Source organism: Macrotis lagotis, chromosome 3, assembly GCF_037893015.1.
Source record: "Macrotis lagotis isolate mMagLag1 chromosome 3, bilby.v1.9.chrom.fasta, whole genome shotgun sequence".
NCBI classification, from domain to species: Eukaryota; Metazoa; Chordata; class Mammalia; order Peramelemorphia; family Peramelidae; genus Macrotis; species Macrotis lagotis.
Genome location: NC_133660.1, coordinates 270,804,440 through 270,827,081, shown reverse-complemented (window position 1 = coordinate 270,827,081; position 22,642 = coordinate 270,804,440). Strand labels below are relative to the sequence as shown.

The window sequence follows — 22,642 nt, the reverse complement described above, 5'->3', positions numbered from 1 at the left end:
GGTATTGATAATCTTGTTCGTTAGATCACCATGGTGAACCCAAGCATCTGTCATCATATATAATAAATAATGTTTTTGAGAGGAAAAAAAATCAATCCAACTGATAAATACATTGAAAATGTTTGAAAACAAATGCAATTTGCAACATCTTTAGATCTCCTACCTCCACAAAGACAAGGATGGGGGTGTCCTCTCATATCTCTTCATTCAAGTCCTGTTTGGTCTCATTTATAATTTTATTACATTTACTTTTGATTTTCTTCAGTTTGTCATTCTTTCCATTTCCATTGTCATAGTTACCCTGTATGTTGTTTTTTGGCTCTGCTGACTTCCTTCTGCATCAGTTCTTAAAGATCTTTCCATGCTTCTCTGTGTTCTCCTCATTCTTCATTTCTTACAACACAGCAGTATTCCATTCATCTACCACAGTTTGCTGAGCCATTTCCTCAATTGATGAACATCTACTTTGTTTCCCTTTCTTAACTCTCTATTGCTGCTGTAAATATTTTGGAGTATATGGGAACTTTCTGTATTTCTGTGACTTCCTTGGGGTATAGGCCCCAGGAATAGAGTCGCTGGTTCACGGAGTGAGGACATTTTAGTCAATTCATTCACATAATTCCAATTGCTTTCCAAAATGGCAGTTCCATTTCACAGCTCCACCGATAATGTATTGGTGTCCCTATCAGTCTGCAAACCCTCCAACATTGATCGATGCCCTTTTTATGTCATTTTTACCAATTTGTAGGGCATGATATGAAACCTCTGGGCCATCTTGATCTTCATTTCTCTTATTATTAGTGATTTGGAGCATTCTTTCATCTTAATACTTTGCAATTCTTTTGAGAACTGATTGTTCATATCTTTTTATCATGTGTCTATTGGGGAATGGCTACTAGTCTCATATTTAAATGTATGTATGTATATAGGTATATGTGTATATATACGTGTGTGTGTGTGTGTGTGTGTGTGTGTGTGTGTGTGTGTTAATCATTTATATATTCTGGATATAGAATCCTCTCAGAGAAATTTGATACAGAGCTGTTTACCCATCGGACCACTTTTTATCCTAGGTGCATTAGTTTTGTCTGTGCAGAAGCTTTTCAGTTTCAAGTAATCAAAGTTAAATATTTTGTCTTTTGTAATTGTATCTATCCCTTGTTTGGTTATGGATACATCGCCTACCCTTAACTATGAGAGGCACACATTCTGTTTTTCTTCAAATGTTGTATAGTATTACCTTCAACTTTAAGATCATATATCCATTTAGAATGTATTGGGGAATGTGGTGTAAAGTGTTGGACTCAGCCCAATTTCTACCAGACTGTTTTCCAATTTTCCCAAGAGTTTTTATCAGATAAGGAGTTTTTTCCTAGGTCATTTACTGAAAATTACACAGAAAGTCTAGGGGAGGCTCCAGTTAAACCTACTTATGTTGATTGCCATCATCATCCCAGTGTGTCAACATGAGTGAAGGTATTTCAGGAGCAGGAGAAGTGAGGAGTGAGTCTTGGCCCATGGTCCACCTGTCCACTGCACTGTTGGAAGGCCCAGAGGGACTTTGGCTTTCTGTCTGTCTGTCTGTCTGTCTGAGCTGGTGGGACAGTGACTGGGCTTCTCCCTCCCCCTTGCCTTTCCCAAACCTCCATCAACAGTGGAAGCTCAGTGCGTTCCTAGGGAGGAACTGAGGCCTCTGGGAGTCTGGCCATGTGAGAGAGAGACAAGGTGGGCCAGAACCCACAATATTCAGGCCAGAAGACCCTGTCTCCATGAAGCTGTGCCTGCCTACAGCCTGCTATATCGTTCTGTATTCCCATGCCCCTCAAAGTAAAATTCTGAGTGTTGGAATGTTTTTGGTGTTTTCTTTTAGATGCTGAAAAAGGAAGAAGCAATTCCCTGGCCTGGGACGTTAGCGATTGTTCACTCCTATATTGCCTACAAAGCAGGTAAAGAATGTGAGGGGCCTTACTGCATCAACTCTGGTTGGAAACCACATTGCTTTTAAAAGTAAATTGGGAGGGGGCAGCTAGGTGGCACAGTGGATAAAGCACCAGCCCTGGAGTCAGGAGTACCTGGGTTCAAATCCGGTCTCAGACACTTAATAATTACCTAGCTGTGTGGCCTTGGGCAAGCCATTTAAACCCATTTGCCTTGCAAAAAAAAAAAAAAAAACCTAAAAAAAAAAGTAAATTGGGGACAGCTAGGGAAACAGTGGATAGAGCACGGGTCCTGGAGTCAGGAGTACCTGAGTTCAAATCTGGCCTCAGACACTTAATAATTACCTAGCTGTGTGGCCTTGGGCAAGCCACTTACCCCATTTGCCTTGCAAAAAAAAAAAAAAACAACCTAAAAAAAAGTAAATTGGGGACAGCTAGGGAGCACAGTGGATAGAGCATGGGTCCTGGAGTCAGGAGTACCTTAGTTCAAATCCAGCCTCAGACATTTAATAATTACCTAGCTGTGTGGCCTTGGGCAAGCCACTTAACCCCATTGCCTTGCAAAAAACCGAAGGAAAAAAAAGTAAATTGAATTTTTAAGATTAAAAGCTTTTAATTGAAAGAAATGATAAGTTTGGGGAAGAAGCAAAAAATGACAACCTATTACTATAGAGTCGTAGTTTCTGAAAACTCATTCCATCTCAATTCAAAGTGCTTACCATGCACCCATAGGGCATTACATTGAGTGCTGGGATGTGAAATACAGTCCCTAAGATAGTTTCTATCAAGGAGCTAATGACCTAATTATCTATAGACAGATCACTGAAATAAGACAGACTTCACAGCCGTGTGCAGAGGTGAGTCAGTGCCTGCTGCCAGCTGGGGAGATGCTGATGCATCTCAGAGGGTTGGGGGGGGGCCACTCAGACCCTGGCAGCCACCAGCAGGATGGAAGCTGGTCCGCTTTGACCAGAAATCTCTGTCTGTATTTGGAAGAATTTGAATTCCAGGATTAGGAATCTAAGCAGTCACCCACAGTTCTTGAACAGAAAAGTAATTAGGAAAATTACTCAAGAGGTTCACCATGTGAAGAATGGCTTAAGGAGCCAAGAGCCCGGAAGGAGAAGGAACAGCTAAGGAGGTGGTTTCTGTCCACTAGGTCATCCGTTCTCAGACTTACAACGGATACCTTCATGCTTTTCATCTTTATAGAATAATTTTGACCTTATGGATCCTCTTCAAAGATGTTAGGGAACCCTTGGAGACCTCAGACCACACTTTAAGAACCGCAGCTCTAGGTGACAGATAAGAACCAAAAGGGTAGTTTCAGTGCAAATTATAAAGGGGCTAGATCTGAAAGAGAGTTCATAGGTATAATGGGCAAGATTTGGCCGCTGATGTCATCAAAGAAACTTTGGGGTTATGGAACTGGTGATTAGGAGGGCCAGCAACTGGCAACAGCAATGGTGGAGTTGGGGCAAAGGGAGAGAGTATGTTTTTAAGAAGTGGCAAATTCCAGCCTCAGACACTTAATAATTACCTAGCTGTGTGGCCTTGGGCAAGCCACTTAACCCCATTTGCCTTGCAAAAACCTAATAATAAAAAAAAGTGGCAAATTAAGTAGCCAAGAAGTCAGAGCCCAGGGAAGCGGTGGCACCAGGGTGACTGCTTTGGGGCCTGTCCTCAGGATGCATCCACATCCAGCAAGAGGAGCACCCTTCTTCCCCGCCCCCCACCTAGGAGCAGAAAGAACCAGGCCCTCGAGGTTGGAAGGGCAGCCTGCCCCAAGCCCTGACCTGGACCTTCCCCAGCCATGTGCCCTTAAGCAGGCCTCTGACCTCCTGAAGCCTCTTCATCTGTAAAATGAGGATGAGGTGGTGGCTAACAAAGCACTTCGTCAAAGCCGTTCAGATGTGTGGCTGGTGGTTAAGCGTCTTGTAGGAGCTTCCCCTTGTAAGTTCATTCCCCTTTCTGTTACAGCAAAAGAAGAAGAGAAACAGAAGCTGCTGAAATGGAGTTCCGATTTAAAACAGGAGCGAGAGCAGTTGGAGCAGAAGGTGAAGCAGCTCAGCAATTCTATAAGTGTAAGGAGATCTTGTTCACTTGTTAATTCCCATGGCCTGAGCCTTGGCAGCTCAGGGAGCTCTCGAGGGGGCTCCCTCATCCGCTTGGAGCTCGGGTCAGTGGATGGGATGGGCCAGTGGGCCAGCCCCAGCCTCGTTCAGTGTGCTTGTATGAGTCTGGGCAGAACAAAGACAGGTAGTGAGTGGGGGAGAGACATGCACGATCAGGAACTTCAAGGGAGAATGCTCAAAGCATGCCACACCACTAGAGAGGCACAAGAGCATGCCACAGGTGAGGTACCCAGGCTGCGAGACCTGCGGAGGTCAGGCTGGGAGAGTTTGAAAAGCCAAATAGTGACCTGGTGCTCAGAAGTGCTCAGAAGTCACTGACAGCTGGGTGGAGGATGGTCAGTAGTAGGGAGGGGGGACGAGGCCTTGCCTGGGTGAGCATGTGGCTAGGAACTACACAGGCTATAGGACAGACGTGTGGAGTCATGGTGAACACCAAGCAGACGAGTCTGGCAGTCCGATAGGTCTGCTCCCTTGGCAGAAGCTGGAGAGAGAGGAAGTAGAGGCCGCAGGTGAAGATTGTTTTTAGGAATTCAACTGAGGAAAAAGGAGGTGAGGTTGAGGATGATGGTTTGTTGGGATGGTGTTCTAGGAAAGGTCTTTAAGGACAGAGAGGGCCTGGGCAAAAGGCAGCAGGGAGGGAAAGGTTGAAGACTGCTGGGCTGGGGGGCTTTTGAGGGCCAGTTGATATGGTCAGCTGTAGAAGACTAGGAGGAGGGGAGAACTGAGGCCCAGCACCTGAGCAAAGACAAGGAAGGACGAGAGAGTGGGAATGATATGGAAGAGAGGAAGAGAAAAGCAAAAAAGGCAGCTCATGTCTCATGGCCTCAACTGTGAGAGAAGGGGAAGACTTGTGGAGCAACAAGAATGATTGGTGTGGGGAATCAGTGAGGGGAATATGAAAGGAAGGATGACCTGGCTCCAGTACCTGGGCAGGAGTGGAGAAGGCAGGAGGTGGCAGGACTCCAGGGGGAGATCTGACCAGGGGTAAGCAGCTGCAGCACCAGGGGAGAGCTGGAGAGGAGAGGGCAGAGTCATGGTGCAGTAACCAACTGATCCAGATTGGACTGAGAAAAGTATGCAAAATAGATTTGGGGGACAGGAGCAGTAATAGAAGGTTATGAACAGATGGGGGGTTGAATGCCAAGATGCAGAATGTCATGACCCTGGGCATGACCGAGGTAGAAGGGGTAGGGTCAGGGTGATGGAGGGCATGGGCAGTCAGGGAGTTGGAGGCAGCATCCATGTAGGTGTAGGGAGCATGACCTGGGGATCAGGGTACAGCAGCTATCACCATCTGCTTGGAAAGATATTTTTAATCAAGGGGTTACTGAGAAATGGCGCAAGGAGAGTCAGGAAGGGGCAGTGGAGAGCCAGGTGTCTGAGGGCTCCCTTCTTCAGGATCAGGTGTGTAGTGAGAAAAGGCCAGGGCAAAGGAGAGAGGAGCCCACCCGTCCCTAGGGTCTAGAGTAACTCCTGGTGACAAAACAAGCAAGGTCTGCTCACCAAGAGAACGACTTTTGAACCAGAGATAACCTCAGTGAGGAGATTCCCACGATCCTCCTAGGGCCACCCCCTCACTGAATGCCGGCAGGTGTGCTTGGGGAGTCCCCACTGACAGTCGAAGCTGGAAAAGGCACCGGAGGGAACTGTGGGGTGCCGCAGGCTGGAGTCAGGCTGCATTCAAATCCTCCCTCACGTGAGGCCTCTGAGCAGTGGAAGCCTGGGCAAGTCCCTCAAGCTCTCTGAGCCTATTTCCTTCACTTTAAAATCAACAAATAAAGTGGGGGATAAGCAAATGCCCAACTCAAGGGTTATTGTGAGAACAAATGGTAATATTTGTAAAATGTTTAGCACAGTGCCCTGGCCTTTAAGGAAAGAAAATGGAGCTTCTAGGCCGAGTTCCACTTCCATTCCTGCCAAAATGAGCAGGCATCTGAAAAAGGCAACAGTCATCACAAAGAGCCAGGCCTCTTCTGGAGTCCTGTTAGGTCATTATTGGACCAAGGACTGATCCAACTTAGTTTGCCTAAAGTCTCTCCCCCTTCTTGGAGAAAAGAGAAAGCTGTGGCCTGGAAGATCTTAGAGTTAGGGTTGACAGAACTGGTTAGATGGTGCTATCCAAGGCGTGGTCGCACCTCCCCAGGGAGCTGGGGCCAGTTCTTGGAAACAGGGAGAGATTAGATTTGGAGGAGGTAGAAAATGGGGAGGGATGAGCACAACCCAGAAAAAAAGTCTGAGTGAATACAGGCTCAGAATGTTGGAGCTAATCGAATAAGATGAAATTTAGTAAGGTCAAATGGAAAGTCTCATGCTTGGGTTCAAAAGTGTCAGTATTAGGGTAATTGGACAAGCATTTACCTCTTGGAATCATCTACCTGGAGATGACCAGTGAACTCAGAAGAGTTCTAATGTGGTCACCGAGAGAGCAGAAAGAGAAGAGAAAGTTCAGGAAAGAGTGTCTCTAAGCTTTCCCCCATATGTACTGGGGGTCTATGGGTGAGGGAGTGTTAGAAAGAGATGGAGACAGGAGAGAGAAAAGAGAAAGGGAAGAAGGAAAGAGAGACAAGAGAGGGAGTGATGGAGGAAATAGGAGAGGAGAGGAGAGGAGAGGAGAGAGAGAGAGAGAGAGAGAGAGAGAGAGAGAGAGAAGAGAATACTATAACAAAAACCTCCAGGAAGAAGTTGCTGCAGGTGAAGGGACAGTTAACCATGTCTTGAGGTTGTGGGATGGGGACTGAACCAAACGAGTCAAGGATTATCTGTAACCTTGAGGAGCAGTTAGGGTTGAAGGATAGAATTGAGAGCTAATTGTTGGAGGAAGTTGAGAAGGGTGAGGCACAGAGGGTCACCTTAGACTCTGGTGCCTGAGCAGAGAAAAGGCAAGGCTTAAGAGGATCTGGGGGTCAGGCGGACCGCCCAGCAGGGGAAAAGTCTCTAGCTATTCAGGATTAGAGAGAGAGAGGGTATGTGGAGCAGTGAAGGAGCAAGGCTTTGTGGGAGAGAGGGGTCAAGATGGATTGAGGGTCCAGGGAGAGAGAAAGGCTGGCCTTGGCAAGGACCATCCCTTAATCATCAAAGTCTGCAGCATTGAAGAAGAGAAGGGGGAAATGTTCAGGGGATTTGATGCTGATGATAATGAGAAGTGTCTATATGGCATTTTATGGTTTGCAAAGCAATTTACAGCTATTATCTCATTGGACCCCCTCAACAGCCCTGGGAGGAAGGGGTTGTTATTATCCCCATTTTATAAATAGGGGGGCAGTTAAGGACAGAGGTTTAGGGATTTGCTCAGGATCAGTCAGTTGGTAGATGTCTGAGATCATATTTGAACTCAGGTCTTCCTGACTCCAGGCCCAGTCCTCTCTGCTGTACCCCTAGGCCCTTTAAGGTATAGAATTGGGGTCCCAAGAGCAGGATATGAGGGTAGGCCTGGCTAGAAAGCAGTTTGTCTCCAAATATTCTGGCTGTCAGGGAGCTATCAGCCAAATATGAGGCCAAGAGATGTTAGACTGCCTTACAAAAGGCAGGGGCAGGGAGATTGGTCCTCCATCTCCACCCCAGTGGTCAGTCCAGCTTTGTCCTCCTGGATTCAGTTCCAGACATTCTATGTAAAAGACTGACCCTCAAATGTCCAACTGGGCTGATTTGGCCAAGAACACATTAGATGGGTCATGATGACCATTCTCAAGTAGGGATCATCTGAAAAAGGGGGTCCCTTGGGTCTACATGACTCCTGAAAGACCAGGGGTTCTTGGTGGGAGCTGCACAGAGGACAGTAGTAGATTTAGATTGAATAAGTAAAACTCTGCCTGAGGAGAGAGGGTCTCAGGAAACCAAGGGCATCTTCAGGCCCAGACCAGACAGATAGGGAGGGTCCCTTCCTGCAGGAGTGTCTGCTGAGAGCTCTTCCCCCTTTGTTGGAGAGCAGCACCTGCAGCCTTTAACTGAGTGGTTATGGTAATGTGGACCACAGCAGGTGCCCCTGCTGGAGAAGAGGTTTTTGGGGAGCTTCCCCGCTCTTCCCCTGGCTCCTGTCAGAAGCAGAACTAGAAACTAAAGCAGCCACGAGGCTTCAAGGCTTCAGGGTCCCTGTTCTAGCTTCCAGATGGAGTCTTCACTGCCCAGACACTGCTTAGCAGTGCCTGGAGGAGCAACCCCTCGCCAGCGACTCTGCCAGAGCCAGCTGGGTACCAGAGAAAGAGGGGATACTTTGCCAGGGAAGGCCCTAGAATTCAGAGGGGGCAGGGAAGGTGGGCAGTGGGTTTGAGCTGGAAGCCAGGGAGGTCAGCAGAGTGCCCAGAGCCAAGGGGTAGAGGGTCTTGTATGAAGAAGAGCCTGGAAGCCAGGGTCCCTGGATGGAAGAGCACACTGAGGGACAGGCATGAGGAGACTTCAGAAATAGGCTGACCACTCCCTCCCCCAGACCCTCCCCATCTAGCTCCAGGCCTGGCCAGCCTGGCTGCAGAACAGCCTGGGGACCTTCTCTGCTGTGGTCCTGCCCCCAGGACGGCCCCAGGTTCTTTGACCCCAAAGGTGGTGGCACTGCAGCGGGAAGAGAAACAACCCTTCCAGAAGGGGTTCTCCTCCTGCAGGTGCCCTGGGCCCTTCTCTCAGGGGCTTCTCTTCCAGCCCCCCACCCCCCCGAGCAGGGGCCCAAGAAGCAACTGCTCAGGGACTGTCCTCTTCTTGCTTCTTTTTCAGAAATGCATGGAAATGAAGAACACCATCCTGGCGAGGCAGAAGGAGATGCACAGCTCCTTGGAGAAGGTCAAGCAGCTGATCCGCCTCATCCACGGCATCGACCTGTCCAAGCCCATGAACTCTGAGGCCGGCGTGGCAGCCGTGCCCAACGGCCCGGACTGTACACCCCCCGCGCCCGCAGCCTCCTCCACGCCGGCACCGGCGCCCTCGCCCTCGCCGAGCTGCACGGTGAACTGTAACAAGGGCGAAGAGACTAAATAACAGGGCCCGGCCGAGGGGCCGGCAGCGGAACCCCGAACACGCCAGAAAAGCCAAGCCGGGTTTCTTCTGGGAAGGGCAGGATTCCTTTGGTTAAAGCTTTGGCTCCAGAGAGAGGAGAGGCTTGTGCCAGGCGGTGCCGGAGTTTGCCAATTGATCCTCCTCATTCTGTGTGTACATGCAAAGTCTGGACCGCGTCACATGAAACAGTGCCAGCTGGGGGTGCTCTGCCAGCACCGTGCCAAGTGAAATATCTATTTACTCTCTCTATTCTACACCAGTGTGTGCCTGCAGCAACCTCCACAGCCACGAGGGTGGGTGGGTGGGCTGGGCTGGGGAGCAGGGGAGAAGAGACGAGAGCAGGTTTCAGGGGGTTTAGGTGGGAAAAGAAGTCCAAAGAGTGTGTGGGCTTTCCTGTGTCTAAACTCTCACGACTATAAAACCAAAAACAACAAAAAAAGGAAATCCAGATTTAAAGCAATCGCAGTGCCCAGAAGGGGTGGGGAGGGCAGGGGGGGCAGGGGAGGGGGGGGGCGCAAGGGTGGGAAAAGTATATCAAATAAGCAGTATTTAATATCAGTGGCAGAGGGGCAGGGTCGGGTGCCAGGAGATGGCCACAGCACGTGGCTCCCAGGGCTCTTTGTCCCTGAGCACCCAGCTCCCGCCCTGGCTGGGGACCCCCAGCTCCACCACCTCAGGCTCCCCCCAATCCTTCCGGAGCAGCCCCAAACGCTTTAGTGAATGAGCTCCCCCTGGATCTGCCCCGGGGCCAGCTGCACTTTCTAGGGGCGTTGGGGGGGGGCGCTGGGGCCCCTGGAAGTCCGGTGCCTGGGACCACCGGGGCTGGTGGAGGCCAGAGGGAAAAAAAGGCAGATCAGTGATTTTACTTGAAAACAGAGCTCCATCCCTTCTCTATATTTATAAAGCGGAAAAGAGCCTGAGCAAAGCACCCCACAGCCCAGATGTGTGAAACTTCATGGAGACATTTCTTTTTTTGTTCTTTTCTTTTTTTTTTTAAATGTTTCTTTTACTTTTTTTGTAACAAAAACTAAAATAAGGAATAGAAAAGCTGTTTTTCAGGCTGACAGTCCAATTCCGGGGTAGATGAGACCTTGCATGGTATAGATTAGGAGTCCTAGTGTCAGTGAGATACAGTGAGTCTTTGTGAGTCCTCGTGTCATCGTTTCGGGCACTGTTTTTTTATGCAAGGGCAAAATCTTTGTATCTTGGGGAACAACGACAACAACTTTTTTTTAAATTAAAAGGAAAATAAAAGCTATTGAGGTCTTCCTAGTGTTACTTAAATTAAGATCAAGGTAAGAAACATTGTAAAAAAATTTACACAAGTGCTGTTTGTTTCCTAAAAACAGTGATTTCTATTAAAAAGGTGTCAGAACTGGAGAAGACTGTGTAGTTCTAATTTTTTAGCACAGCATCTGCTGCTCACCAGGCCGCTCTGTTGTGGGCGTGTTTCCAGGCAGATGAGTTAGGGCTCCGTCCCCCAAGTCTGGACCATGCAGTGAACTCCCTGTCCCTCCATCCCTCCCTTCCATCTCTTGGTGGTTTGGCCCCCACTCTTACTCTACTGATGACTGGAGGCTCCTCAGCTGGCGAGGCCAAAGAGAGCTTGAGCTATGGGGCTGAGAGCCCCCAGGGCAGGGACGCCCTCGGGCAGGACTTGAGCCCAGGGGCCAGCAGCATGGAAAGGGTCATCCCTTGTGTCCCAGAAAGGCCCAGGGGAAGAGTATCCCCACCTGCCTTTTTGAGAAAGTCTCCATCTGTGGTGGATCCCAGAGAGAAAAGGAATGGATTCTAGACCCTTGTCTTCCCAGACGAGTCTTGGCCATTTGGCATTGGTTTTGTTTTGCTTTTTTAATTCTCCTATGTGCTTCTTTCTTCCTGAGAAAACCATGGTAGTTACTCGCTGGACACTTTGTCCCTCCTTGGGGAAAGGACTTGCTTCCCCCCAAACCTGTGTGGCCCCCCTGGAGCTGGCTCAGCTTCGTGTGCATCTGGAGGCTTTCCTACAGTGGGCTCCATCTGGTTGCCCAGCAGAAGAGAGAGGGTAGGTAAGGACATCCCAGCCGGCTTAAGAACCCCCCCAAGTGGGAACCCAGTTGGCCTCCTCTCTGCACCTTTCTGCAGCCCCACCTCCCTCTCCAGGCTACTGCTGTCGGCTGTCCCCCTGGTCATGTCCAGTGGCTGAAAAACTGTCAGCCGGACCCCTTCCCTCCAAGCGGAAGGGACCTTCAGAGGAAATCCTACATCAGCATTTGTCTGGGTCTTCTCCATATCCTGAACCCCTGTCCGTTTCCCCAGATGCTTCCTCCCCAGAAGCTTAAGAGGCTCGGGCTGGGGGACAGATGGGTTCACTGCCATCCTCAGGCAGCACCCGGTGGGGATCCCCACCCAGCTCCAAAGCTGAAGTCACAGAAACCCAGGTCTCCTTCCCCTTGAAACGGGCACTCTGGTGGGAGCCCAGGCTTGCCCCAGAAATAGTTGGCTGAAGTTCCCAGACCCCCATCCTTGGGGTGGGGGCTCTTGAGATGCGACTTGCCTGGGCTCATTGATCTGCTCTCCCCAGGAATGTCTTAAAAGTAGCTGCTAAAGTGGAAGCCTTTACTCGGAGGGGAGAAAGGTCTTGGAAGCGAAGAAGGCGCTGGGTGGGGGTTTCGGAGCTATGCCAGCCCGGGCTGGGCCAGATGGGGTGGAAGCCAGGTGAAGACTAGGCCGGGAACTCGTCCCCAAGTGTAAATATGGCCCTAGTTATGGGGAGACAAAGGGTTCTGCAGCTTGGGGCCTGGCATGCCTCTGTGGGAACCAGGCAGCCCCCTCCCCGCCTGCCCCCCAGCCAGAACTTGGAGCTCTGGGACTTGGGGGGCCTCTCTGCCTCTTGCTCAGTCTCCCACCTCCCCACTTCTCGTCCTGGCCCCACTTGCCCATCTTCCTCCTCTTCCACAGCTGGCTGCTGTGTCTGCCCCGCAGCTGGGGACAGCCCCCTAGTTTTAGGACGTCTGTCTCCTCTTGCAGGGAAGAGGGTAAAGACTTGGACACCCTCCCTGGAACGGGGTGGGAGGGAAGCTGGCCTGGGGGCCCACCCAAGTCGGAGCACGCCTCTCCAGCAAGGTGCCAGGCTCCAGACTGGTGCCCTTGGGGCGGTGATGTCATGTTTCCACCCAGCTGCCCCCACCCTCTGGGGGCCTCCACCCAGTTAGTCCTGCTCCCCGGAGGGCTTTCTTTCCAGGCTTCCAGCCCCGACTTCTTTCTTCACTTCAGCAGTGGCTCCGCTTCTTCCTGTCGCCCCTCTTCCTGCTCAGATGCTGATTGAGTCTAACTTGCCTCCACTTCTCATCGCATTTCAATAAGTTTAGTCCTGGTTCTGTGTGGGGGATAGCCGGTCACCTTCCCGAGGAAGTTTCTAGTACTTCTCTGGTGTGGCTGCCAGCTGCGTGGCCACCTCCCCAGCCCCGTTCCAAGGCTTTGGCTTCTCGCTGTCCAGTGCCTTGACTCCCGGGCCTGCCCACTGTAGGAAGACACAGGGAAAGGCATCCTCTGCCAGGGCTAGGCCACGAGGGAATTCAGGTCCTGACAGAGCTTTGCTTCTTCTTGTTGGAACACAGCCCAGGCCTGCCAGGCCCTCAAAGGGAGCTCAAAGGGAGCCCTCACTCAATCCCTGGGTCCCCAGGAATCCTTGGCGAGATGATCCCATGGGAGATTAAAAGGATAGGAGTTGGGTCCTCAGAGCCACTGGCTCTCCCAGGACCCCAGCGTCAATCCCTGAGTCGCTTGGGGTTACCCGCAGGAGCTCCCCAGCTGGGGGGTGAAGGGAGATTAGGTGGTGGGGTCCCTTCTCCCCACCCCAGATCCCAGCTGTGGATGCATGGTGGCCATTTTTATTCTTTGTAATTTAGAAAGGACGTAAAGTGGTTTTTGGAACTGCCCTGGCTCACTTCTCTCATCCAGTACAGGGATCCCTCCCTCTGCAATGCCCCCTGGCCAAGGGGCTCATGTGCCACGGAGCTGGAAGGGACCTCGAGATACCTGTGCAGCCAGCCTCTTCTTCCTGAGGATGAGAACACTAAGGCCTGTTCCTAGGAAATGACCGCCAGCAAGTCCGCCGTGACTGCCTGGTCACGTCCTCTGATCCCCTTCCCCAGCCTTGTCCTCTGGGAACTTGGAAGGGGCTGGGCCAGAGACAGATGCTAAAGAAATGACTTTGGGGTGGAGGTGGGGACGTAACTTGGTGGTGGCGCGCAGCTCTGTCCATTCCTTGGCCCCCCTCTGACTTCTGAGCCCTTGTGATTTCAGTCTCTGTAGAACCCCCATGTAGGTTTTTAGTTTAAAAGTATTTTGTTGGGGGTTGGGTTTTTGTGGAGGGGGGGGGAGGGCAGAAGGCAGCTGACAAATTTGTATTTATTTTTACACTTTACTAAATAAAACAAAATGAAGTCTGGTGTTGGCCTCACTATGTTGGGGTTTGGGGTGAGGGGAACCCCTTTGGGGTTCTAAGGCCCCCTACCCTCTTCCTTTTACTCTTTTCAGGTCATGAGATTTGTTTGCCCAACGTCCCCCCACCCCCACCCCCGGCCCGAAGTCCGGGCTACTCTGCCTTATGGGAACCAGGTTGGGAGAGGAGGCTGTTGGCGGCTCCTGGGCCAGCCCAGGCACCTCCACTCCAGGGCTAAAGATGATTGACGCCCTGGAGAAGACAAGAGACCCTCCTTAGCATTTTGAAGGGCTGGGGCTGGGGGAGGTTGAAGGGGTTGGACTTGTTTCCCTTGGTCCTGGGCAGAACAAGCACCCCAGATTTAGAGTCGGACTTCGGAGGTCACCCAGTCTAGCCCCCTCATTTTATAGATGAGGAAGCTGAGGCCTGGACTTGCCCATGGTCACAGTTGGGACTAAGTGAAAAGCCTCCTTCCTTCAGTGTCATCATCCCACCTCTGCCAGAAGCCCCCCAAACAGGCTGCAAGACTACTTGTGGGTTATGGTCACCAGTGGGGACTCCTGGTGGAGGTTAGGGGTCCATTCTAACTCTCAAATTCTGATTCTGTAATTGTGCCCTCTCTATTCCCTCCCCTCTGCAATTCCTCATACCACACACTCTTTCCCTGCAGGGCCCTGTGACCCCCAAGAAACCAGAGGAGGATATGAAAAGAATTTTAAAACAATTGCTTTAATTACAAAAGTCTAGTATAGAGTGGGGAGGCCAGCCCCATCGTGGCCAGAGGCCGGGAGGCTGGACACCATGACAGGGAGAGCTGCAACAACAGGACCCCCCCCCCCCCAGGCAGCCCCTCCCACCATAAGGTGGGAGAGCAAAAGGCAATAACTCCCCCGGGTCCCAGCCTAGGAGCCACTTAAATCACCTTAAATAACTTAAATAGAGACCCAGTGTCTGGAGGGCCCAGGGTGTCCTCCCTGTGGGAGACCCCACAGCCTCCTAAATTAGCCCCTCTCAGAGGGGAAGGCTTCCCCCTCAGGCTCAGGAAGAGGATCCCCAGGAGCCCCCTCAGAGCTGCCGCTGGGCTGTGAGGTACTTGAGGGCGGCCGAGCCATAGCGGCGGGACAGGTCCTGGTGGAATTCGTCTTTGAGGGTCTGAAGGCAATGGCGGTAAGCGGGGCTGGATCGGAACCTGGAGATGTCAAGGCTGGGAGCGTGGGGCAAGTGGATGGCAAAGGCCTCGGGCAGAACCAGGAACTCATACTCCTGGGGGAAGGGGAAGAGAGGGCACTGCCAAAGAGTCCAGTGGAGAATACCCAAGGCTGGACATCAGATGCTTGCCCCCCTTTCTCATGGCCAACAATGAGCTGTGCGCCCACCGTGCCCACCATGCCCGCCCTTGGGGGAATCTCCTCTGTAAAATGATGGATTTGAACTAAATGATCTCTAAGGGCCATTCCAGCTTAGAAGTCTCCAGGAGTCTGACGGGGTCAGACCTCTGGCTTGGGGGATGGGCTGGAGGGGGGAGGAAGGGAGGGAGTATCCAGGCCTACCTTGAAAGTGGAGTGAAGGGGCTCCTCTCCCACCTACCTGTGCATCCAGCTCCATTATGTGGGCCACTTTGTTCCAACCAAAGCCCACGAATCGGGGGTCGTAACGGGGGCAATCCCGGGGGACCACTACATAGGGCTCATAGTCAGCTGCCCACTCCACATGGTACGGAGCCTGGGCTTCCCTCCATCGGGCATAGTCGGTGGGCTCGTGCCCTCGGGGCCACACGTGATACCTGCAAGACCCAGGAGACACGTGGGTCCCACTCAGCTGTCACAGATGGGGGAGGGGGAGGGCAGGGAGGGTCTTACCTGAAGGTGTAGAGGGAACCTGCATCCAACAGTGAGAGCAGCTCAGACTTGGAGGTGGGGAAGCTCAATCGATAGCGAAGGGTCTCAAAGGCTGGCACCACCAGAGCGGCTTTGCGGGTGGCCAGGCCCAGCTCCTTGATGGAGGTCCTGGAGGAAGAAGGGGCATGAGAGAGGAGGCACCCCCCCCACACCCCAGGACAGAACAGCCCTGGCAGTGTTTGGAGAAGCAGCAAAGAGCAGACAATTTCAGTAAAAGAGACTGGGGACGAGATCTTCCTGGAAATCACTGGTATAAGGACAAAAGGCTGAATCGATAAAATTTGTTTTCTAAAAAGAATCATTTCCCTTCCTGAGACTCCATTTTATCAGAAGGAAAATGGACATGAGGGGGCAGCTATATGGCACTGTTGAACACTGGTCCTGGAGTCCAAAGGACCCGAGTTCAAATTCAGTCTCAGACATTTACTAGCTGTGTGACCTTGGGCAAGTCACTTCACCCCAATTGCCCCCTCCCTCAAAAAGGGACATAATAAATTCAATTTAAAAAAAAGTAAAAGGACATTCTAATCCCAGGTCAGCAAAATCAAGCACATTGGTAACACAAATATGGGCCTCCCTGCCCATCCGAGAGCGCCCCTCACGCCCCACTCTCCTCCCACCCACCCCCAGACTCTTAAATCTAGAGGGTCAGAACATTAGCTCCCTGGCCTCCCCGACTCCAGCCTTATCTTCCCCAAGAGGAGGAACCAGAAGGGGCTGCTACCTGAGGGAGTCATAAAGGGAGTAGGCTGGCAAGAAGTCAATGTCGCTGAGGAAGACGTAGGGAGTCTGGGCCTGGCCCAGAGCCACATTCCGGAGCAGGTTGACAGGGTAGAGGGGGCCTTCGCGGTACACGATGTGGTAGGCCACGTCTCGTCGAGCAGCCAGTACCTTGGAGGCCTGCGCGAAGTGCAGGAACTGCTGCGCCTCTGCATCGGACAGGTACAGGGCCAGGCTCATAGGGCCCGGCCAGTGGCGGCAGAGGGCCTCCAACATCTGCAGGCTGGGGGAAGCCAGAGGCAGGCGGAGATCAGCCCGAGCCCCCAGCCCTACCCTCTCTCCATCGCTACTGTACCCCCACCTCCCTTACCGGTCCATGGACAGCTGGGCTACCAGGGTAACATCATGGGGATGGGGGGCAGGAGGCTGATAGGGCAAGAAGGTGAGGTGGACACGGTGGACGGTGAGCTGCTGCCGACGAAATTCATAGCAAGCATCTTCCTCCTCCAGCTCCACCAGGGCCTGTCCTGTCTGGGGGTGGGGGTGGGGGGTGGAAGGGAGACAGTCCTGAGCGTGGGCCTCTCCAGGGTGGAGAGATCAGGGAGGTACCTTCCCTGCTGGTCTCCCTTGCTTGGAAGGTCTCACCTGGTCCGGCTGGGCCTGGGGACTACTGACGCAGCCAAAGAGCTCTCTCCGCAACAAGTTGCCATCATATTCCAGGAAGGTCAAGTAGAGGTTTCGGAAGAATTCCACGTGCTTATTCTTCACTCCAAGTTTCTTGGGTGAGTTCCAGTGAATCACCTTGGGAGAGGCAAGGAGGGAGGGGCATGTCCAGGGGATGTTGCCCCAGGAGGCTGCGGGGTGCCCCCCCAGGCACTCACCTTGAGGTCAGACACCTCAGAGTAGCACTGCTCCGCTCGGGTGTGGTCCGAGAGCTGCACGTTCCAGGAGCAAGGCAGGGGGTACACCAGCCAAGGGTGCTGTTTGATCACGGCGTTGAAAATGTCCTGAAAGGGGGCAGCCCAGTGACACCCTCATCCTGCGAGAGCCTCGGGGCAGGGATCCCACCCCTGGGGAGCGCTGCCTACCTGGTCAGCCAGAGAGGTGGCCAACATAGTCAACAGCTCGCGTTCAGCGGTCAGCCTCCACATCTGCTCCCAGCCCATCTGCCTCAACCGCTCCAGGTGCAGAAGGATCACCCCTGGGGAAGGCACTTTGCTTAGGGGCTTCCAAACCCCCAACCCTTCCTCGTCCTTCCCATTGGGTCTTATGGAACAATCCCACACAGCCCTTAAGCACAACAGAAGCTTGCACTTCTATGATGTTTTTGTTTTTATATTTTATTTTTTGCAAGGCAATGGGCTTAAGTGACTTGCCCAAGGTCACAGCTAAACAAGCATTCAGGCTGGATTTGAACTCAGGACCAGTGCTCTATCCACCGCACCACCTAGCTGCACCTTCTATAATGTTTTAAATGAGGCAGGGAAAGGGTAAGATTTATTATCCCATTTTTTTCATGAGAAGCCTGAAGCAGAGAGAAAGGAAGGGATCTGTTGAAGGCCTCACCTGTATTGAAGCCACGGCCTAAGGCCGGCCAGGGTCGGTGGTTCTTCCAGAGGTTCCCTAGGTACCAGTCACTCTGGTTCTCCACCAACCCAATCACCTGCTTGTCTGGGAAGAAAAAGAGATGGAGAAGGAAATGGAGGAGACAGGGACCATCCCCCGCTGCCCGGGGTTGGGCAACATTCACCTGTTCAAAGGCAGAGTACTGGACTTCCGAGATGGCTCCAAGACGCCCAGTGTTATATGGGGGGAGGCCACCTGGTCAGAGGACCCGGACAGTGGGAGGGGTGGGGCAGTGGGACCTCGGGGACCCAAGCTCCTCACCTGAGAATCGGGCAAAGACAGCCCACAGGTCAGCGATGTCAGAAGCAAAAGTGATGTCAGTGTCCAAGACGATGACTCGGGGCAGGTTGGGGGGCAATGCCCTTGGTAGGGTCAGCTTCAAGAGCCCATAGATGCCCGAGTAGTGCTTATTGGGGATCCAGGCAACCTCAGGCTAGAGGGAAGAGGGGATGGTCTGAGCCACTTCTCCCTCTCAGACCTCTAACCCAGAGGGTGGTCCATCTGGAAGGGACCAAAGGGTCATCTATTCTAAAGCCCCCCATCTAGTTGGGGAATGGAAGCGAAGTGAGGGGAATCAAAGCAAGGAGGCTAAGGAAGGAAAAGAGGGTGGAGGGATACGGCCCTAGAAAGGAGGGGAGGACTGGAGAAGAGGGAGAGGAGACAATGGTTCCGGCCTCCCTGATGCAGAGAACTAGATGTGGGTCTTCTGAGACCATCCTAATGGTACAGATTTAATTGTATTCCTCTACTCCGGCCCCGATTCACATGATGGCCCAAGGTACAGAGCCACTACCGGACTTGGGGGTCCCTCTCTGCTGCTGCTGACCTCCACCAAGTAACTCTCTGGGCTCACTTTCCCCAGCTGGGGGGGGGGTAGGGACAGAGGAGACTAGATGACCTCAGAGGTCCTTTTCTACCTCTGAGTCCAAGATGACGTGTCCAAGGTCACCCAGCTGGTTAAGCAGGCATAGTCAGAACTTAACCCCAGGTGCATTCACTGCAAAATCTCTGCCCCACAAGGCCTCCAAGAAATGTGGCCAGGGCCAGGCCCAGGCTGCAGGTAATGGGAGGGGAAGAGCCCCAGGGCTCAGGAGGAGGAGAAGAAGAAAGTTCCAGCTTGGGGGAGGGGAATGACTCCCACAGGCAAGAGCTGTCTTAGGTTTTCTCTTTGTTTCCCAGAATGGAGCAGGCACCCAAAAATTCTGGTCAGATTGAAGGGGGGCAGGGGCAGGGCTCCCCACCTTGAGTTCGTCAGCATCATAGAAGCTAACGAAGACAGAGGGCACCATCCAAGTGTGGAAGAGAGTTTCCAGGATGTTTCGGGCCACAGCATCCGTCACCAGATGGAAGTGCAGAGGGTTCTTCCTGGGGTGGGGGTCAATTATAACTGAGAAGGTCCCAGGTAGCTCCAACCCAACTCCTGCCCAGCCTCAGCTCCCAGGTTTCTGGGAGGATATCAATTTTAAACTTTTAAATCTCCCATTCTAGTTACTGGGAGGGATCCAAGCTTTTTTTTTGGGGGGGAGATACCTGTGGAAGAGGATGGACTTGACCAGAGTGACCACATCCCTACTGGAGTTGTGTCCAGCGCATACAATGGCCACATGCAGGAGCTAGAGAAATGGGGGTGAGAGAGGAGAGATGCATCTCAGGTGCATACCTGTGCTCCCCTCTCCTACCTGGTCCCTCCCAAAGCCTCCCCCAATAGGATTTGGGGAGGTGGAGTTAGAGACCATCCAGTCCAAACCCTTCCTTTGAGGGATAAGAAACTGAGGCCCAAGGAGGTCACAACAGCTGCTAAGTGTTGGGGGCTGAGATTTGATCCAAGATCCTCTGCCTTCCAACACAGGAACTGGAGGGTTAAGATGAGCTGGAGACCCCACTGGCATGTTTGGGGGATTGATGAGACTAGTCTGAGTGACAGAGAGAAAGGGAATAAAATCACAGGCCCCCCCAGCAGGGAGGACTCTTAAGAGGCTTGGGGTTCTTAGCCATTCTTGTATGCTGGCTGGGCAAGTATGAACTCCTAAGAATAAAGTTTTTAAATTTGTAAAATAAAACGCATGGGATGACAAAAGAACCCCAAGGGAACTCAAGGCAAAGAATAGCTTTTCTCCAAGTTTCCAGAGACATGAATCCCTCCATGGGCCCCTGGGGCTAAGAATCCTTGATCTGGACCACCTCATCCCACCAGGACAGGCTTGACAGAGGAACTAAGTGATTTGGTTACTCCTTACAGGGAGTCAGAAAGGAAGGGCCTCCCCAAGCCAGGGACCTGCTCTCCCATGTGGCACTCCCCCTCTCATGAGATGGGCCTGTGTGATCAGGTGGGTTGGGATGGGCACTAGGACATCTGCACATCTGCAGGACCCTGGGAGCCGTCTAACCTCTGCAGGACTCCGGGGGCCATCTAACCTCTGCAGAGCCCCAGAGGCCATCTAACATCTGTAAGACCCAGAGACCATCTAAACTCTGCAGGACTCTGGGGGGCCACCTAAGCTCTGCAGGACCCTGGGGGCCACCTAAACTCTGCAGGACCCTGGGGGCCGTCTAAGCTCTGCAGGACCCTGGCTCTGCAGGACCCTGGGGGCCACCTAACCTCTGCAGGACCCTGGGGGCCACCTAAGCTCTGCAGGACCCTGGGGGCCGTCTAAGCTCACCTAAGCTCTGCAGGACCCTGGGGGCCACCTAAGCTCTGCAGGACCCTGGGGGCCACCTAAGCTCTGCAGGACTCTGGGGGCCGTCTAAGCTCTGCAGGACTCTGGGGGCCACCTAAGCTCCGCAGGACCCTGGGGGCCGTCTAAGCTCTGCAGGACTCTGGGGGCCATCTAACCTCTGCAGAGCCCCAGAGGCCATCTAACATCTGTAAGACCCAGAGACCATCTAAACTCTGCAGGACCCTGGGGGCCACCTAAGCTCCGCAGGACCCTGGGGGCCGTCTAAGCTCTGCCGGACTCTGGGGACCGTCTAACATACACAGGACCCCGGAGGTCACCGCCCATCCGCAGGGCCCCGGGCCGGCTCACCTCGCACTTCTGCACGGTGGGCTGCTGGCTACAGGCCGTCCAGCCCCGAGGGGCCTCCCGCTCACCACCGCGCCCCGAGGGGGATCCCCTCAGGGCCCCCCAGCGCCGGAGCTCCTCCCGAAGCTGCCGATTCTCCTCCTCCACAGCCCGGACCCGAGCCCCCAGCCCCGCCAGGGGCCCCCCGGAGCAAGGGGCGGGCAGGAGCAGGCGGCCATCTGGGGGGGCAGAGGAGGCACGGGCTGGCGTCGGGGCCCCTCCGGGCGCCCCCCCGGCGCCCCCCTCCCGCCGGGGCGCCGTCCACTCACCCGCCAGGTCCCCGCGGAGCAGGTAGAGGCCGGCCAGCAGCAGCAGCAGCAGCAGCAGCAGGAGCCCGGCCCCCCGCGCCCGCAGCCGCCCCCCGGCCCGGGGCAGCATGGCCGGCTCAGGGCGGCGGGGCCCGGCCGGGGGCGGCAGGAGGCATCCTGGACCTGGGGAGGGAGGCAGGGAAGGAGGCCGGAGGGGGCCGGGGCGCCCCGTCGGGGCCGCCCCCCGGCGCCTCTTCCCGAGGGCGGCCCGCCCGCCCCCTGGACTGCAGGGGCACCTCGGCGGGGCCGGGCCCGGGGCCCGGGGGGCGGGGACGCGCCCCCTCCCCCTTTACCTGGTTTCACCTCCACGCGCTCCTGCGCGCTAAACTTTCCCCGCGCCCCAAACCGGCCTCGGCGCGCACAGACTCCAAGCTAAGTAGCTGGGGCGGGGGGCGCCGGGGGGCGATCTCCCCCTCCCCAGACTCGCGGGCACAAAGGCTGAGACGGGCGAGGGGGCGGGGCCCGCGGGGCCCGCTGACCCCGGCCCGAGGGATCAAAGGAGCCGGGCCCGGGAGGCCGAGACGTTCCTGGGCAGGAGCAGAGTTTGCATGTGAAAGGTGGGGGGAGGGGGCGGAGGCCCGGGCCCCGAAAGGAATGTGGACTCCACCGAGCCCGGGCCCGGGCCTGCCCGGGGGGAGGGGACTCGGGAGTGGGGACACCCGTGGGACTCGGCCACCTGGCCAGACCTGAGGGAGGGGGGCGGGGGAGAGGGGGAAGAAGGGGGAGTGTGGGGGGAGGGGGAGGGGCCCTGAGGGCCAGGTGGGTGGGAGAGGGGGCCCAGGTGGAGCTCCTCTCCCGTTCTGCCCTTCTGCCCTGCTCAGGTTGGGGGTTGAGACTTCAGAGGGGGCCCCTGGGGAAAGGAGACCTGCCTGGGTCCGGTTGGGTTCCCAACCCCCCGCCTCCCAGGGTTTGACCAGGTTGCACAGAAAGACCCTCTCTAGAACATGCCTCTTACTTCCCCTCGGAGAGGGCAGAGCTCGGGTCTGGCACTCCATGAACCTGGGAGGCCATTTGGCCTGGGGTGCCCTTTGACAAAGAACGGCTCAAGGCTGATGAAGTGAGATTCGCCTGATCTGGGCAGGAGACCAGAGCTGGGCAAGTGCGGGGGTCATTCTCAGGTTCCTGGCCGGGCACTGCCAGCACTCAGCTGCAAATGGACTCTCCGGGGCTCCCAGGGTAGTCAGGCTCCTCCATTCCTGTGTCCCCCAAAGCAGCCTATGGGTTAAACAATAGGACCCAGAAGAAACAGATATAGAGCAGAAGGAACCTTAGCACATAGAAGGGGGGGGGGAGCCGCAGAACACAAACTCTCAAAAACAAAAGGGCTTTGGGTCAAAGGATGTGGGGGGGGGGAAAGCTGAAGTGAAAACAATCAGAATACAAAAAATGAATTTAAAAAAAATTTAAAAATGAATTATTACTTATATATGAATACTTATATTCCTAACACGAATATTCAAATACAAAAGACCTTCAATCCTCACACAGACTGAAGGAGGCTGAGTTCTGGCCCTGGAGTCAAGGAGATCTGGGTTCAAATCCCACCAGGG

General features: G+C 53.8%; 2 protein-coding genes across 13 annotated transcripts in view; one reads left to right on the top strand and one right to left on the bottom strand.

Annotated features, from left to right (window-relative positions):
* The window catches only part of PHF21A (PHD finger protein 21A), a 200,538-nt gene extending 191,254 nt beyond the window's left edge, over window positions 1-9,284 (top strand). For all 12 annotated transcript variants that reach the window (XM_074230533.1, XM_074230538.1, XM_074230539.1 and 9 more), the window contains 3 exons: window positions 1,871-1,946; window positions 3,918-4,021; window positions 8,774-9,284. In XM_074230533.1, coding sequence (XP_074086634.1) covers window positions 1,871-1,946; window positions 3,918-4,021; window positions 8,774-9,034 — 441 coding nt within the window. In that variant the 3' untranslated portion in view covers window positions 9,035-9,284. The remainder of the gene's footprint in view (window positions 1-1,870; window positions 1,947-3,917; window positions 4,022-8,773) is intronic.
* Window positions 9,285-14,188: 4,904 nt separating this feature from the next.
* On the bottom strand, window positions 14,189-21,365 carry LARGE2 (LARGE xylosyl- and glucuronyltransferase 2). The gene is made up of 14 exons (XM_074230532.1): window positions 21,054-21,365; window positions 20,749-20,963; window positions 19,253-19,335; window positions 18,964-19,087; window positions 17,984-18,155; window positions 17,663-17,767; window positions 17,185-17,297; window positions 16,978-17,103; window positions 16,742-16,897; window positions 16,467-16,627; window positions 16,101-16,379; window positions 15,338-15,484; window positions 15,066-15,261; window positions 14,189-14,741 (listed from the first exon to the last, which is right to left on the bottom strand). Exons 1-14 carry the CDS (start codon window positions 21,160-21,162, stop codon window positions 14,544-14,546), a joined length of 2,184 nt encoding a protein of 727 aa, XP_074086633.1. The 5' UTR covers window positions 21,163-21,365; the 3' UTR covers window positions 14,189-14,543.
* Window positions 21,366-22,642: the final 1,277 nt, after the last annotated feature.

Excerpts from the sequence above, each read along its gene's own strand:
- LARGE2 (XM_074230532.1), bottom strand. The coding sequence starts at position 21,162 with ATGCTGCCCCGGGCCGGGGGGCGGCTGCGGGCGCGGGGGGCCGGGCTC. Across the intron at positions 15,485-16,100 it reads TCCCTTTATGACTCCCTCAG|GACCTCCATCAAGGAGCTGG; the intron begins GTAGCAGCCCCT and ends TTCTTCCTCCAG. Across the intron at positions 15,262-15,337 it reads GGTTCCCTCTACACCTTCAG|GTATCACGTGTGGCCCCGAG; the intron begins GTAAGACCCTCC and ends TGGGTCTTGCAG.